Source organism: Anguilla rostrata, chromosome 15 (assembly GCF_018555375.3).
Source record: "Anguilla rostrata isolate EN2019 chromosome 15, ASM1855537v3, whole genome shotgun sequence".
NCBI lineage: Eukaryota > Metazoa > Chordata > Actinopteri > Anguilliformes > Anguillidae > Anguilla > Anguilla rostrata.
The window spans coordinates 5797185-5814441 of NC_057947.1; the positions used below are offsets into that span (position 1 = coordinate 5797185).

Below are 17257 nucleotides of genomic sequence, written 5' to 3' on the forward strand. Positions count from 1 at the left end.
ACCACGCCTCTCCACAGGTCACAGGAAGTGTTCAGCCAGGCGATGCAGTCCCCTGCAGTGCGCCTCGAGGTTGTGCCGGGCCTCAACAGGGATCGCTATGAGAAGAGCCTGATTGGTCAGCTCTACACTTTGGAAAGGCCCGAAGGCACGCCCCTCCCGCTCACCACGGAACCGTTGTCCCGTTCCAAGGAGACGCAGAGCGGCCTGGAGGCCCCCTGCCCCGCCCCTCTCGCTGTCCCCCTCTCAGCCCCCTGCCCCGCCCCTCTCTTGAACTCAGCCCCCTGCCCCGCCCCACTCTCACTGCCCCCACCGGGAAAGAGTCACAGCCCCCTGCTGAAGAAAAGCCCTTCCCTCCCCCTCCCCCCGACTGGGGGTGTGGCCAGTAAGAAGGGGGGCAGGAAACTGAAAGTGGAGCTGAGGAAAGGTACAGTATGTAACCCCCCCCCCCCCAAAAAAAAAAAGAATAAATAGTGAATAACTAAATAAAAATGCATTATCACAATGGCCTCAAACAGCGCTCATTTAGGACAACAGATGAGAATGTAGCTCAGTCAGGGGACTCGTTTTGACAAAAACATTGAGTGTTATTTCTAAAACGATCTAGAGGTTGTGACAATGGATGAATGCTTTGTTTGAATGAATTGATAGGTCTGTTGGCTGAAGTGTCAAGTGTTAGAAAATGAGGGATTGTCATGGTTGTGGTCCTCCGTGTTGAATTCTGAGCGTGTAATGTCACTGTTACTCTCCCACCAGGGCCAGAAGGCTTGGGTTTCACAGTGGTCACGAGAGACGCCTCTGTTCATGGTCCTGGACCCATCTTGGTCAAAAACATCCTGCCCCGAGGAGCTGCTGTCAAAGATGGCCGTCTGAAGTCAGGTGACAGGATTTTGGAGGTCAGTGAGTATGTGAAGTTAGCTTGAGGCTATGTCCACAAACTGAGCTGCAGTTGGGACTTAGTTAGACAAATGCAGAGGTGGAGTTAGCATTAGGTTACTGGGATGGAAACTAGCATACTTTTTCTTGCCTTATCGTACTGTACGGTGACACTGTGGACCACAACCTCATCTATAGTCTAGTACATTAAAGCTGTGAATTACGTCTGGATTATAGTATAGTGGATCTACGAGTGATCCAAAATGAATGTGTGAAGTTTGGTATCGATTGTGCAGTACAGGTGGTTGGTAGATGATGAGTAATGAGATTCACGGGTGTTCGGTAAATGAGGATACTGACGTGTGGTAGAAGACTGTATAGGTGTGAGACAGAGGAGGATACAGGATACAGGCATGTAGATGATGGTTCAGGTGTGTTGTGGTGGAGGGTAGGAGATGACCCAGGTGCCCCGTCGCGTCCTGCAGGTGAACGAGGTGGACTTTTCGGGCCGAACGCAGGAGCAGCTGGTGGCCATGCTGCGGAGCACCAAGCAGGGAGAGACGGTGTCTCTGCTGGTGGTCCGGCAGGAGCAGATTTTCCTCCCAAGAGAGCTGGTAAGGGTGTCCACTGTGTAAATATCATTAACCCACGTTTCAACAACCCTGTACCATCCCATAATAACTAATAAACCTCCTCTCAGCACCTCAGCTCTCCTGTCCTTCTGTTACATTGAACAGTGACCATCTCAACACCATCTCATCTCACAACCATAATCAATAAAACAACCAATCATAATCACTAAAACTATCATTATATTAATTCAGAGGACAGTGAACTTATCCATGTGACTAGGGTGTTTCACAGCGCCTGTGAACATTTACACAGCTAGAGTACTGAGCATGTGCAGGTTAGGGCTCTCAGTACTGAGCATGTGCAGGTTAGGGCTCTCACTACTGAGCATGTGCAGGTTAGGGCTCTCAGTACTGACCATGTGCAAGTGAGTGGTGTCAGTAGTGAGCATGTGCAGGTTAGGGCTCTCAGTACTGACCATGTGCAAGTTAGTGGTGTCAGTAGTGAGCATGTGCAGGTTGGGGTTGTCAGTACAGACTGTGTGCGGTTTTGGGTTACAGTACTGAGCTGGTTAGGAGTCTCATAATGTCTCAGAACGTTGAACTGAATTTTGCATACTATACACTATTAGCATGAAAAACACTTTTTAAGAAGTGGTCCGACCAATCAATTGTAACCATAAGTATGAACCTCTCCATGAAAACCAATTTTCATTGGTGAGAAGCTCCTCCTCCCACTTTCCACGTTGATATCAAAGTAGTCTTTATTGAGATAAGGAACCAGATTAATCCGGAATGGCTTGACTGAATTGCATATGCCCTTAAGCGTCTTAAGTGTCTGATTAAATCCAACCCGTTATCTTTTGCCAACTTTTTCAGTGGTTATTAAAGAATAGTCATTTATCAGAGCTGATTGCTTTCTGGCTGGGGTCGAAGCTTGTTTGGTGTCGGATGTTTTTCCTGAAATCAGTCTCTTGGTTGATCTCTCTCGAACTTTCTCTCTCTTATCAGATTGAACACACCAAAACACACGAAAACACCCACAGTGCACTAGTATACAGAGGAAATCAGTGATGTCACTTCTTCATCTTGTTGCCACCTCATCAGCTCGGCATGTAAGCATGCAATTCTGATGGTTGAGAAGCAGGGCTTATGAAACAGGGTTAGGTTTATCCACATGTTGGTGCCAAACCAGAACTAAGCTTGCTCCAAGGCTGGTTTACTTTTGGGTTATTTGCACTCTAATTCGTCGATAGATCACAGGCTGTTTTGGCCCTGCGACCTTACTCTGTTGAGTACCAGGAAGCTTTTCCTCTCTGAAGGGCTATGACAGGCCACAAACACAGCCAATCAGAGTCTTTGTCACTATTGCACTATATGCATATAATGCAGTGAACCAAAAACCACGTGGCAGACAAAGTCCCATTTTAAGCCCAACCCCGAATGTTACCTCAAATCCACCTTCAATTTCTTCTTAACTCCATTCCCAGTTTTTCCTTAACTGCATGTCCAGTCTTACCATGAACCTGCCCATGTTAATCATTTGCATGCATGTTATATTTGTGTGTATACTGTATGTGTTTCTTTGGGGGGGTGACACGTCGCAGGGTGAGGGGGTTGGTGCTGAATTAAGGTTGTGATGAGAAATGCCGTCTCTGTGTGTGCTGGGGTGGGCTGCTATGATTTGTCTCTGTGGGCCTCATCCAATCAGCATGCAGGCAGGTGGGTTTGAGGGGTGGGGTTTTACACACACACGTGCGCACACACACACACACACACACACACATGCACACACGCACAGGAGCTTTGGCTGGTGCTGGAGAGGAGTAACACTGCAGATGAAATAATTAGATCTGACTTTCCAAGAAAAGGTATAAAATGAGCTTCGGTTCTTCTGCCACAGACACATGTGAGATACTTGTAGCTGAACCCACATAATGTAGCAGAGGAGGTGAAATGCTTAAAGCAAAACCTTTGGAAATTAAAAGGAGCCACAACAATGGCGGCACCAGCCACAGTCAGCATTTTTAATGAGATGACTCGTGTCTCCACCCTCAGCTTACTCCTTCCTCAGCTGTGTCCACCTTCACCTGTCCCCACCCTCCCTTGTTCCACCTTCACTCATCTCCACCCTCACCTGGATCCGCTCTCCTTTGGTTCCACCTTCACCTGGTTCTCTGCCCTCATAAAATATCCCAGAGATCTTTGTGCATTTGTCTCTGGCTGGGGTCGATGATGGGGAGTGAGGGCAGAGAGGAGTACGATGGAAATCTTCTCCCAGAATCTCCATCACACCTAGCCTCAGTCAGGGACCTGCTACCACTGTACCACGACACAGGAGAGTACACATCGCATCAAAGCTGCAGCTCTTTCGCGTTTCCTCAGGGTAGAACCCTCCTCATCCCCAACAATGTAGCCCCTTCATGCAGAGTTAAACACTGACATCAGGTCTGTACGACCCCCTCCTCTCGCTTCCTGCCTGGTGAGTGGGTTTTTTCGGGATGGGGGGGGGGTGAGTGGGCTTAATTTAGCTAATTGGTTGTGATTGTGAGGATGGAACGGTGTAAGTGCTTGAGGGGGAGGTGGGGGTAGAGAGGGAGAGAGAACCATGCACAGTACATATCACACAAATACATTACGTGGCTGTGTGTGTGTGTGTGCCAGTGTGGATGGCATCTGGACGTGTGTGTTCGTGTGCGGAGGCAGATACAGGCTGGAGAGGATTCACCTGCTCCATATTTCACCCATGGGGATGAAATCTCACGGGCCGTGCATTAAAAGCATTCTGGGTAATCTTTCATCGAGTGGGAGGAGGGAGGTCTTATTTCACGTTTTCACCCAGTGAAATTTAATTACTGATCCCCAGTGGGAATATCAATAGGTGAGTGTCACCGTGTGTGGAGGGATGGACAGGGGAAAGCATAGCAGGAGTGTAATGCTTGGGTGAGAGGCTGGAACAGTGCAGTACTAGAAATGCACATGTGAAGAGATGTATCTAACCAGACTCCCCCATTCACCATTGCTTCTGTTGTGCTGAATGGGCAGTGATCTACACAGGAGAGATTTTACTCCACTCTCCTCCACCGACGAACACATGCACACACACAAATTGGAATTGATCCCCCACTCTGGTTCAGTGGGTCTATAAGACACGTTAATGCACCATGTGATTTCCAAATGGTTTTTTAAATATGTTATATAAAACCAAGAGGGGCGGGCCACGGCGGCGCTCTCCTGTGTTTAAGCAGGCGAAAGCTAGCGCAGGCTTTGTGTGTGTTTGGGACGTGCGCTGTGAAGTGCAGACACCCCGGGCTGGGCTGAGCTGAGGAACTAAAAATATGAGCAGCTTTTCATGTTCAAGGTCCTGGGAAAATAAGCTGGTTTAGTTCAGGCTCCCTGCAGCTGGTGAATAGATGATTACAGGGAACCCAGCGTGGCGCGGCATGTTTCCCTCTTACGGTCCGGGAATAAATGTCCATTTAACACTGGCCTGATCACGCGTTTCATTTATTTGTACTTCGTAATTCTTCAGTATTTAAAGTCTACATTTTGTGTGTTCTGCTGGGCTGTAGCGTGCTGGGATGGCCAGTAGAGGGCAGTGGGGAGTGGGCAACTTCTGGCATATCAGGGACTGATGAGTAGGGTGCGGTTAGTGAGGTGGCCTGTCCCGCACCCATAGAACGAGCCCCGGACTCCCCCATCCCCTATCGTGGGGGCGGGGGACTCAAATTATGGGATCCAGTTGAGACGATACAAACTCCAAAAAGATCAAAGATCAGCAAAGATCAGAGGGTCCGCACTGCTGCTGCGGTTTTTTCAGAAGCCGTAGGGCTGCATGCTGTTAATGTTTCTGTACCACCCCTCCTGAGGGCATGGTAGGGAACTGACACACATCTCTCTGACTGTCTACAGAGCCTACACACCAAGCTGAACCACAACCTACTCACTGTGTGCTTTTATATTGCCTCTCATTACATTCATTTACCAGCAGCTCTTGTCCAGAGTAATGTAGGAGAGCAATACAGGATGAACTTAAGTGTATTCCCCCTGTTAATATGAGCGGTAGTGCAATAGTGCCAGAGCTGGTTAACACCGTTCCCTACACCAGCGAATAAAGGTGAAATCTCACTAATGCACTAGTGCTGACCGAGAACCAAAATGCTCATTCTAAATATTTACAGCCTACGTCCACATCAGGTCCTGAAAAACACCATAAGAATGTAAACTAAAACCATAAAAATACTACCAGCTGAATTAGTGCTAAAGGTGGACCTACTATGGAATGGGAGTAGGTGCAGAACCAAGGAGGCGGTGTCTTAGAGCTCAGTGCTGTTTTCTGTATGTGATTGTGTGCATTAGGCCAGTTAGGTTAGTGTGCTGTCTGTTAGCTAAGAAAGCACTAACCATGTGTAAGGTTAGTGCAGTGTTTCACAGTTCAGTATATTGTGTTGGGTTAGCGCAATGTTTTAGAGTGCAGTGCAGTGTGTTGGGTTAGCGCAGTGTTTTAGAGTGCAGTACAGTGTGTTGGGTTAGTGCAGTGTTTTAGATTGCTGTATAGTGTTGGGTTAGTGCAGTGTGTGTTGGGTTGGTGCAGTGTTATGGAGCGCAGCGCAGTGTGTGTTGGGTTAGTGCAGTGTTATGGAGCGCATTACAGTGTGTTGGGTTAATGCAGTGTTTTAGAGTGCAGTATAGTGTTGGGTTAGTGCAGTGTTATAGAGCGCAGTACAGTGTGTTGGGTTAGCGCAGTGTTTTAGAGTGCAGTACAGTGTGTTGGGTTAGTGCAGTGTTTTAGATTGCTGTATAGTGTTGGGTTAGTGCAGTGTGTGTTGGGTTGGTGCAGTGTTATGGAGCGCAGCGCAGTGTGTGTTGGGTTGGTGCAGTGTTATAGAGCGCAGTGTGTTGGGTTGGTGCAGTGTTATGGAGCGAAGCGCAGTGTGTGTTGGGTTGGTGCAGTGTTATGGAGCGCAGTGTGTGTTGGGTTAGTGCAGTGTTGTGGAGCGCAGCGCAGTGTGTGGGTTGGTGCAGTGTGTGTTGGGTTGGTGCAGTGTTATGGAGCGCAGCGCAGTGTGTTGGGTTAGTGCAGTGTTGTGGAGCGCAGCGCAGTGTGTGTTGGGTTGGTGCAGTGTTGTGGAGCGCAGCGCAGTGTGTGTTGGGTTGGTGCAGTGTTTTAGAGTGCAGTATAGTGTTGGGTTAGTGCAGTGTTATAGAGCGCAGTGTGTGTTGGGTTGGTGCAGTGTGTGTTGGGTTGTGCAGTGTTATGGAGCGCAGCGCAGTGTGTTGGGTTGGTGCAGTGTTGTGGAGCGCAGCGCAGTGTGTGTTGGGTTGGTGCAGTGTTATGGAGCGAAGCGCAGTGTGTGTTGGGTTAATGCAGTGTTTTAGAGTGCAGTATAGTGTTGGGTTAGTGCAGTGTTATAGAGCGCAGTGTGTGTTGGGTTGGTGCAGTGTGTGTTGGGTTGGTGCAGTGTTATGGAGCGCAGCGCAGTGTGTTGGGTTAGTGCAGTGTTGTGGAGTGCAGCTCAGTGTGTGTTGGGTTGGTGCAGTGTTATGGAGCGCAGCGCAGTGTGTGTTGGGTTGGTGCAGTGTTTTAGAGTGCAGTATAGTGTTGGGTTAGTGCAGTGTTATAGAGCGCAGTGTGTGTTGGGTTGGTGCAGTGTTGTGGAGCGCAGCGCAGTGTGTTGGGTTGGTGCTTTATGGTGTAATGGTGCTGGCCCTTTAAAAGGATTAATAGGTGCAGTTTCTTCCAGCACTCTCCGGGTTGCCAGACGCTGCCCACGGTTAAGTGCAGCAGATTTCATCTTAATTGAATGTCTCCAGACCCTTTAATCCTGCTCTTTGAAACGCTCATTTTAATTCTGAGTGACACAGAGAAGGCATGTAATCAGCCTCCCCCTCCCCACCATAATAAGCACGCTCTCAGAGGCACTCTGAGGGAGGGGGCTGGGGCGCATTTCAGGAGCAAAAGTGTTTCATGTGGCTTTGTCCACTTCCTTTCTGTGTGTACGGAATGCCCCTGAGCAGTGTGAGGTGGGAGCTGTAGTACGAGTAGGAGCGGTAGTTGTAGTTTGTTAGCAGTGACTGATAGTTAGCAGTTCTTAGTAGTAAGGCGTGCTTATTTTCTCTGCATAAACCAGCCTTTAGCCCAGTAGCCGTGGCGCTGGATTTAGGGGCCGGTTTTCAGTCCGTAGGAGATATAAACTGAGAGGAAAATGGGTGGTGAATTGCACCATTCCTGAGACCTGTCAAGATAAACGGTGCAAAAGCGAAGTTTGGAGCTGAAGTGGCTTTAATGGGACACAGAGTATAACAGCAGCACTATAGTACACATCCACCCATCCCTCACACAAAACACTGAATCCTGATTATACATGAAAGGCATGGACTACTAATGGTTTGTGAATTAAAGGCAATGAAATGAAGGGCTGTGTGTGTGTGTGTGTGCACGTGAGAGAGATTGTATTGTTTATAGGACATGCATGCTATATGCAACATACAGTGAGCTCCATACCGTTTGGGACAAAGACTCTAAAGGCAATCAAAAGTTCTGAATCAAAACTAGATTTGAACACACCTGGGCAATCATAAACACTTGTGGCACCATTTGTCCCAAACATTTTCATGCCCTGAAATGGGGGATCGATTTTTGCACTGTTCTCTAAGTAACATGCTTTCTGCTGCTGCTTTCAGTGTTGATGTACAATGCCAATAATTTTTACCATCCCTCTCTCTGAGTCCCTCCCCCTTACCCTCTCTCCACTTGTACCTCTGTCTCCCCCCGCCCCCTCTCTTTCTCTCTCTCCTCACCCCCAACTGTGTACTCACTACCTCTACCTCACACACTCTCTCTCTCTCTCAGAAAGGGGAGCAGACAGGGGCGCAGTGCTCGGAGAAGAGGAGAGAGCAGCTGAAGTTTGAGATCCCTCTGAATGACTCCGGTTCGGCTGGTTTGGGCATCTGCCTGAAGGGGAACCAGTCCCGCGAGACGGGGGCTGATCTCGGAATCTTCATCAAGTCCGTCATCCACGGCGGGGCGGCCTACAAGGTACCCCCCAAAATCACAGGGTCCCTCCTTAATGTGCAGCCTGAATAACTCCAAGTAGCATAGGCCATTGAGTCCTTCTAGACTGGTCATTCACCCCTGCAGTGCAATGCACATGGGTCTGCTATAGGGTGTTCGAGTGCATGCATGTGTGTGCGTGTGTGCGTGCGTGGGTAGGTGTGTGTGTGTTTGTGAGAGAGACTGCTTCCCTCCTCCTCCTCTCGCTGCACTCTCCTCTCCTCTCCTCCGCAGCCACATTAATGCTAATTAAAAGCTGTGCTGTAATTAGTGGGAGGATGCCGGTGCTCTGCCCTGGGAGAGGGGTTCAAGGCCGGCTCTCTCTGGAGTCTGAGCTGCTGCAGTGTAGGAGGGGGGGGGGGTGCAGTACCACACTGCAGTTTCCCCCAAAGGTGTGACCAGAAGATTCTACCTCAGTCTTTTTAGTACCGTGACAAGTTTGCTCAAGAATGCAGTATGGATCACACATACTGTATAAGCAGACTGCTGTGTATTGTGCACATTCACAGTAAGCATCGATTAAACCAGTCTTTGAGTGCTGCATTCCATTCTTATCTTACTCTTCAATAAAACAGACTTTATTGGGATGACAATGAAACATTTCTGCTGTCTAATCGACAAAGGCCATAATTTATACTGCGCATCTATTCTAGTAGATGTGTAGACCTGTTAAAACTTATAAACAGTGGGGCATTGGAACAAGACGTCTTCCCTGAGAAGGTTCTTGTCATTCAAACAAATGTAGTGGGATTTACTGTCTTTTACTATATCTACCATTCTGTATGCAGTATTATTTTAGTTGTGTGTATACATTGTGCATGTGTATGACATATCATTAATTAAATTCGGAATATACTGGGCTTATGCTATATTTGAAAACATTTAGTTTATGTGTACTTGATGGGGCTCAAACTTGGAATATTGTGTTGTAGCACTCCTACCAAGTGTGTGAATTGGTGTAGAAATTATGCAACTTCTTTAATGTTAATCCACTGAAATGGTTGAAAATCCAATGATAGATTCAGTATTGTGAATCCGTAAGACAAAGTGACAAAGTTTTCAGGATGAGAGGAAATGAGAGGAAGTTGTCTGCTCAGTGTTCTCAATGTCAAACAGGTAAAGAGTTCTATAATGTCACAGTTCACAGTTTTCTGACATGGCTTGCAGCTGTCCTAAGCCTCTTCAAACACAACAAATTTGATTTTCTTTGGCAGCTAACAAAAGAAGAAAAAAAAAAATCTGGGCAGTAAGAGTGGGGCAGCTACACCTCAGAAATGGTGATGATGATGATAATGGCAGAAATAATAATGATCTTTATCAGCGATCTCACTGTGCGCCAGGACGGCCGGCTGTGTGTGAATGATCAGCTGATTGCGGTGAATGGGGAATCTCTGCTGGGGAAATCCAACCACGTTGCCATGGAGACGCTGCGCCGGTCCATGTCCATGAAGGGGAATCTGCGGGGCATGATCCAGCTGGTTCTGCTGCGGGGCCCCGCCCGGCCCAGCCCGGTAGGTCACAGCCTGGTTCTGCCAAAATAGGAAGTGTGACATTAGTGCTCAAGCAGTTAGCCTTGTGTGTGATGTTAGATCTGAAGCAGGTAGCTCTGTGTGTGATGTTAGTATTGAAGCAGGTAGCTCTGTGTGTGATGTTAGATCTGAAGCAGGTAGCTCTGTGTGTGATGTGAGATCTGAAGCAGGTAGCTCTGTGTGTGATGTGAGATCTGAAGCAGGTAGCTCTGTGTGTGATGTTAGTTCTGAAGCAGGTAGCTCTGTGTGTGATGTTAGTATTGAAGCAGGTAGCTCTGTGTGTGATGTTAGTACTGAAGCAGGTAGCTCTGTGTGTGATGTTAGATCTGAAGCAGGTAGCTCTGTGTGTGATGTGAGATCTGAAGCAGGTAGCTCTGTGTGTGATGTTAGATCTGAAGCAGGTAGCTCTGTGTGTGATGTTAGATCTGAAGCAGGTAGCTCTGTGTGTGATGTTAGATCTGAAGCAGGTAGCCCTGTGTGTGATGTTAGATCTGAAGCAGGTAGCCCTGTGTGTGAGGTTAGTATTGAAGCAGGTAGCCCTGTGTGTGATGTTAGTACTGAAGCAGGTAGCTCTGTGTGTGATGTGAGATCTGAAGCAGGTAGCTCTGTGTGTGATGTGAGATCTGAAGCAGGTAGCTCTGTGTTGATGTTAGATCTGAAGCAGGTAGCCCTGTGTGTGATGTTAGATTGAAGCAGGTAGCCTGTGTGTGATGTTAGTGTTGAAGCAGGTAGCTCTGTGTGTGATGTTAGTACTGAAGCAGGTAGCTCTGTGTGTGATGTTAGATCTGAAGCAGGTAGCCCTGTGTGTGATGTTAGTGTTGAAGCAGGTAGCTCTGTGTGTGATGTTAGTGTTGAAGCAGGTAGCTCTGTGTGTGATGTTAGTTCTGAAGCAGGTAGCTCTGTGTGTGATGTTAATTTTGAAGCAGGTAGCCCTGTGTGTGATGTTAGTGTTGAAGCAGGTAGCTCTGTGTGTGATGTGAGATCTGAAGCAGGTAGCTCTGTGTGTGATGTGAGATCTGAAGCAGGTAGCTCTGTGTGTGATGTTAGATCTGAAGCAGGTAGCTCTGTGTGTGATGTGAGATCTGAAGCAGGTAGCTCTGTGTGTGATGTTAGATCTGAAGCAGGTAGCTCTGTGTGTGATGTGAGATCTGAAGCAGGTAGCTCTGTGTGTGATGTTAGTGTTGAAGCAGGTTGCCCTGTGCGTGATGTTAGATCTGAAGCAGGTAGCTCTGTGTGTGATGTTAGATCTGAAGCAGGTAGCGCTGTGTGTGATGTTAGTATTGAAGCAGGTAGCTCTGTGTGTGATGTGAGATCTGAAGCAGGTAGCTCTGTGTGTGATGTTAGATCTGAAGCAGGTAGCTCTGTGTGTGATGTGAGATCTGAAGCAGGTAGCTCTGTGTGTGATGTTAGTGTTGAAGTAGGTAGCTGTGTGTGTGATGTAGCCAGGACACACACTGCACCCTTACATAAACCTGCAAGTCACACTTTTATATCCTGCTTTCAGGGAGGACACACACACACACACACACACACACACACACACACACACACACGCCCATGCCCACACACACACAGACACACGCACAGACAGACAGACAGACAGAACCAGGTGGATGCTAGAGAACGCTCACTGTTGGGTTTGGCATCACAGTGATAATGGTACGTGCGGTTTCTCTGTTGTTTTCCCCCACTGAAAAACAATGTCAGGCAGCGCAAGCTTCACTTGTGCATTCATGTAGCTCTTTTTTCATAAAGATAAAATACTGCTTTCAAATGAATATTTTATCGCTTGACAATATTTTTTATTATTCCAAATTTAACAACGCGGGACCTGACTGAAAGGGGGCATGTTTAAAGAATGCACTTTAACTGCCTCTTTCATCATAGAGGCGCTGTGTTCATTTACTGTTTGACTGCTTCTGGCCCCGAGGAAAGAAACCCATGAATGTTGACAAATGAAGGCTGGCCAATTATATGATTGCATTAAAAGCTGCACAGACGCTACATTTTGTTGACACACAATTTCGCCCCGATTCCATTTGGATGTAAATTATTGTAATTTTCCGTCAGCGAGCCTTTTTCCCGAAAGTCGAAAGGAACTCAATCTGAAGGTGTTTTATTTCATTATTTCTTACATATATTTTCCAGCAGTCATTTAAGAGCACATAATTTAGGTACTTTATATTGAAAACGTTCCTTAATAGAAAATCACAGTACTGCTGGCCTACAGTAAACAGCATCCTTGTGTTTCTCTGAAAGGTGTAAGAGCAATTATGTGCAATTTTACAGAAATGCAGGGTATTGTGAAGGGAGAGGTGACAAGAATAAGTGAGTGACGGAAAGAGAGCGAGAGCTGGAGAGAAAGGTATTACAGAAGATGAAAGCTTTTGAACAGATGTGGAAGCTTTTAGCCAGTCACTGGGTCCCTTAATCTTCTGCTCTCCCCTCCTCTTCTCTTCTCTCCTCTCCTCCCCTCCCCTCTCATTGTGTAGAAGTAACATCCATGTCTGTGATGATGCGACAGCTTCAGTGTCAGAGGTCAGAGGTCAGAGGTGTGTGTGACACTGAGACTCTCTCCCTGTTACAGCCTCCCAAGCAAGCCGGAGAGGTGCCTCTGGCCCAGCTGAGGCTGACTGACACGCCGGCCGGCCCCGCCCACACCGCCGTGCCCGCCTTCCTCTGGGAAAGGCCTGGGGGTGAGCGAGCTCTCTCACCTGCGTGCTTACAACTGCCATCTCAAACCTGTGCTCGCATACACACCTGGGAAAAGGGAAAAACTTTGTTCATTTGACTTGCTTGTAATATCTGTTCGGCAAAGCCATTGAAGGGATAATCAACTTTCTGGGTTTTTAATATTATTTTAGTTTGATGTTTTTGTGAGAGATGAGGGACATTTTAGATATTTACATGAATATCTATTCTTTTTTATTAGGCACAGCTAAACTGCTCACTCACTCAAGTTACTTATTTACATAATTACTAAATAACTCATTTTGAGACATACTCGCTTAATTGCTGATTTACATACTTCTTATACGGTCCTGTCTTGGTCCAGTTCCATTTGGCATAACTAATGGGCATCATGAAAACGTGCATGGACCAGATGACCATGAAAAGGACCTCTCTCCTTTTCCTCCCAGACAGTCAGGGTCTGATCCCCTGCATCCTCCCCTCCATCAGACTGATGCTTGAAAGACTGTTTATATACGCTTATCATACGATGCCTATCACTATACTCAGGACTACGATGGTACTGAACAATGGATTTTAATATGGTATGATGGATAAAAACATTGAAAGGGGATATGAGGCTGTATATACTAGTCACTGCTTTTCTCTGTCACAGCTGCAAGCTTTGAACACGTATGTGATTTTGGTCCGATCCTGTCTCTCTCCAGAGCGGAGCTGGCCCAGGAGCCAGGCTATGGCGGTCCCCCCCCACCCAGGCAGTCTCGGCACCCACTCCCCCGAGCACCCGGGAGTACGGACCCGGGTAAGCCACAGAGCGTTCCCCTGACCTCGGGCACATGAGAGACAGCGCTGCTGGCCATATCGCCTGTGTATCCATAAAGAGCACAGACTGTGCTGGAGGAGTCAGGGAATAAGCATGGGTGGGGGCGGGCGGGCGGGGGGGGGCGGGGGTGTGTGATTGAATCTTCCCAGCAGCAGAAGGGAGGATGGCCCTCTTCTCGCCTGATGTGCAGTGGTGATACAAAAATAGAAAAAAAGAGAAAATAGAGGACTGATACAGGAACTCAATGTTTCTATTTTCTCTCTTTGATGTTAAAAAGAGAGCAGTGTGTCTTTCTGCACATGCTCTTACGCCCACATGCTCTTATCAATCTGCATCTTGGACACAGGTCATCAGTTCATCTGCTTCACCATCACCACTCTAAAGGGGCTCCAGTGATAACAGTTGCTGTGTAGATACATAATGAAGCACATGATGCAAGCCCAGTTTAACGCACAGCACCATCATGTGATGCACCTACATTTTTTAATACAGCAGCATCATGTGACCTGAACTTATTTTAACAATTAGCTACCTCGTGTGAAATAAGGGCATTTGAACACCCAGCTGCATCATCTACACTAAACATATCACGTAATTTTAATGCATTTAACACGCGTGTGTTCTATAGGCCCGTCCTCCACTCCTAATAGTCGGAGAGCTCTAATGCCGCATTCAGACGCTGTTCGGTAGGCGGTGGATGGAAAACCGGCAACTTGTTGTTCTTGACGGGAGAACGACGGCTAACACCGCCAACGCTGCGGTGAGTGGGGCTTGTCGCGGTAGCAGACTGAGCCTCTCGCGGTGGCAGAAGGAGATTCCTGCGGTGGCAGATGGAGTTTGCCGCCCCTATTGGAAATTTCTCAACTTCTCCCGTATGCCACTGCCGTGGACGACAAACCGGACGTGGATTTATCTGTTTGCAAAACGAAGTCCGAGCAACATGCGGAGCTTCTGGAGCGCAGCTGGAGGGTGTATTTGATTTAGTCACCATAGCAACCAGTAGGCATATACCATCACGTTTTTTTTTCGGTCTACTGTAGAAGTTGCCTTTAAAACCGTTGCGGTTGACTGTCATCCAGTAATACCTACACGTATGGATTTTTACTTTGTTGTTTGAATGCTGAATAAGAGCCCAGAACCTATATGTCCTGTGGTTCAAAACGTCACATATGCGTACAGACTGTAATAATGCACACATGCACTCAGAACGGGGTGATTACGGTGATAGATTTACTATGCATATATGTTTATTGTATATATGAAATGTGTCATGTGAAAGTACATTGGCTGTTTATCTTGATTTCTCCAGACCCAGAGTGAAACCTCACATCCTGAATTTTAATATGTCTCTACTGTTTGGCACTTCTGCTTAATGAGCGTGAATGCTGTCCAATGTGGCTCTGAGTTTGCTGCAGTGTCAACACTGCATAGGTCTTACAGGGCATCATTTGTCTGTATGTGGCATTTGCGTGATGTCTGTGGGTTGGTCTTTAGCTGTAGTATTGAACTCGAGTCCTAGAGGGCAACGTTGCCTCGCAGGTTTTTTTTGTGGCTTCCTTTCAATCAGAAGCTAAATTAGACATCGTACACAAAGTGTGTGGACACACTCGGTGCCATTAATGTAATCACCGAAGTGCTGAAACGCACTAAAAAGCAGCAGATGCTGCAGATCTCCAGTACTGGAGTCTGACACCCCTGCTCCTCCAGCTAATTGTGAGACACTAGGTACAGATGAAGCCGTTGCAGTTGTACGCAGCTTAATGTTGATTCTCTGTCTTCAGCTCCTCCCTGTCCGTGCTCATTGCTATTGCTGTCCGCGTTGCTTCTTTAATGCACTCAATAACTTATTTTAATAAATTCCCTAATGTCGTCTGCTGTATGAATTAAGTCATTAATGAATGCTGCCCGTAGAGCTGAAACACAGAGGAGTTTGCGGTATTATTTGAATGCCCTTCGTTTCCTTTGATTGTATTTTAAATCACTCTGGCAGACCCGAACACTAACGCACAGCTTCTGTGGGCTGTGCAGATTAAAGACCTTTCTACTGTGGGCATGAATCAGTTTTTTTTTTGTCACACAAAAATTGCTTTTTCACTTCATGGCGGCCCTCTTAGTAGTCTGGTCATTAGTCTGGGCATTATAATTGTTGTTATTAATAATAAAGCGTGCACACCATTAAAAAAGTATACTGCAACACATTTCCCCATAATGGCTTGGGATGACCAGATTTATTTTTTTCCATTAGACAGAGGGTGAGGAACACTGTATTTCATTTTGTTAAAACGTGAGACGCAGCAGAATTTCAGTTACAGTTCATTAGCTTCCCATATTGGCTTCCTCCTCTGCATCGGAGGTGTCTGAATGCGTTCCATTTGTCTCGTCTCACCGGAATGAGTGAAATGAGGTCACAGGGGGAGGGGCAAGGGGGAGTGGTTATGGCGGTTTTACTCTGCTCACCCTGAGGAGCTCCGAGTGTTGCACAGTCCTCCAGAGGGGGCCCTGTGTACTGTCATTGAGAGGGAAGCTCTGATTGGTGCACTCTCCAAGACAAACTCTTCTGATTGGTTGTGCTTTTTCTCCACTTCCCCTGCCTCCTTTCTTCTCCTGCCTTCTGTACCTCTGGCATAAATAAACCACCTCATCAGATGGAAAAAAAAAGTCAATTATGCTGTTATTGGGTGCTGGTAACTCCCTAAATAAGTAGCCATTAAGAACACTTGCTAATTATTTATATTGCTCAGAGTACAGTCCAGAAACCTTGGCACCATATTCTAATGAAACTACAAATTTCGGAAATGCTAAAAGCTCCTCTTTAATGGTTTGCTTTATCAGGCTAAAACACCCACGTGAGTAAAAAGGCAAAATAAGCATCGGGGACTGCACTTCTGCCTGGTTTCTGAAGGGTTATGTCTGCACGCTGGAATACTGAACATGAGTACTGTTTTTACGTACACATATTATACTGTGCGTCTGTGGATGTGATTTCATTTAGTACATTGGGCATTTGCAATTTGCAGCTATAAAGCAGATTTGTATCTGAGTTTTATGTAACAGTGCAACAATGTCAGAGGTCAAGATTCATTTTGGTTTTAAAAGGGGAAGCTTCAAATCCCATCGCATGTTTTTCTGGCTTTTATTGATGTAATAAAAACAAATGAAAAATCTATCGCCGTGTGTCTCTGCCTATCTCTTTTTCAAATCCAAACTCCAAGCTCAAACTCATTTGAATCATTCTGCTTTATGTGCTTCTTGTATCATATTGCCAAAGCAGCGATACCATGTGAGAAAAACATTAATTTAGCCTCTTATTTACGCATGAATATTAATATTCCTTATCTTGCCTTCTCTTTTTCTCTCATATTTCTCATCTATCTGCTGTTAAAATGGATGGCATAGGGAAAGAAAGTATTTTAAAGAAATTGCAGCTTAATGAAAAGCTGTTATTGCATCGGTGTGGCCGATGCCAATTCCTTGCTGTTCCTGTGTATCTATATCAGCTACATTAGCATGCAGCAACACTCCAACATGTACCAAAATGTGCGAAGCACTTTCAGTCTCATTAAAATTACTGGACAGATGATGACAATGTGACGTCCATGTTCTGCAGCACAGCAAAGACGAGAACAGCAACGTACGGTGTCAATACAGAAATGGAAACCGTGTAGATGTGGGCTGCATGTTAGACAGGGAATTGTGATGCCATAGGATTTGGTGCAGG

At 46.6% G+C, this 17257-nt stretch overlaps 1 protein-coding gene across 1 annotated transcript in view; it reads left to right on the top strand.

Annotated features, from left to right (window-relative positions):
• The window catches only part of LOC135241264 (partitioning defective 3 homolog B-like), a 52584-nt gene that overhangs the window by 15799 nt on the left and 19528 nt on the right, over nt 1-17257 (top strand). The window contains exons 7-14 of the mRNA XM_064311499.1: nt 18-424; nt 754-893; nt 1359-1487; nt 8296-8481; nt 9837-10007; nt 12613-12721; nt 13081-13211; nt 13350-13518. Coding sequence (XP_064167569.1) covers nt 18-424; nt 754-893; nt 1359-1487; nt 8296-8481; nt 9837-10007; nt 12613-12721; nt 13081-13211; nt 13350-13518 — 1442 coding nt within the window. The remainder of the gene's footprint in view (nt 1-17; nt 425-753; nt 894-1358; nt 1488-8295; nt 8482-9836; nt 10008-12612; nt 12722-13080; nt 13212-13349; nt 13519-17257) is intronic.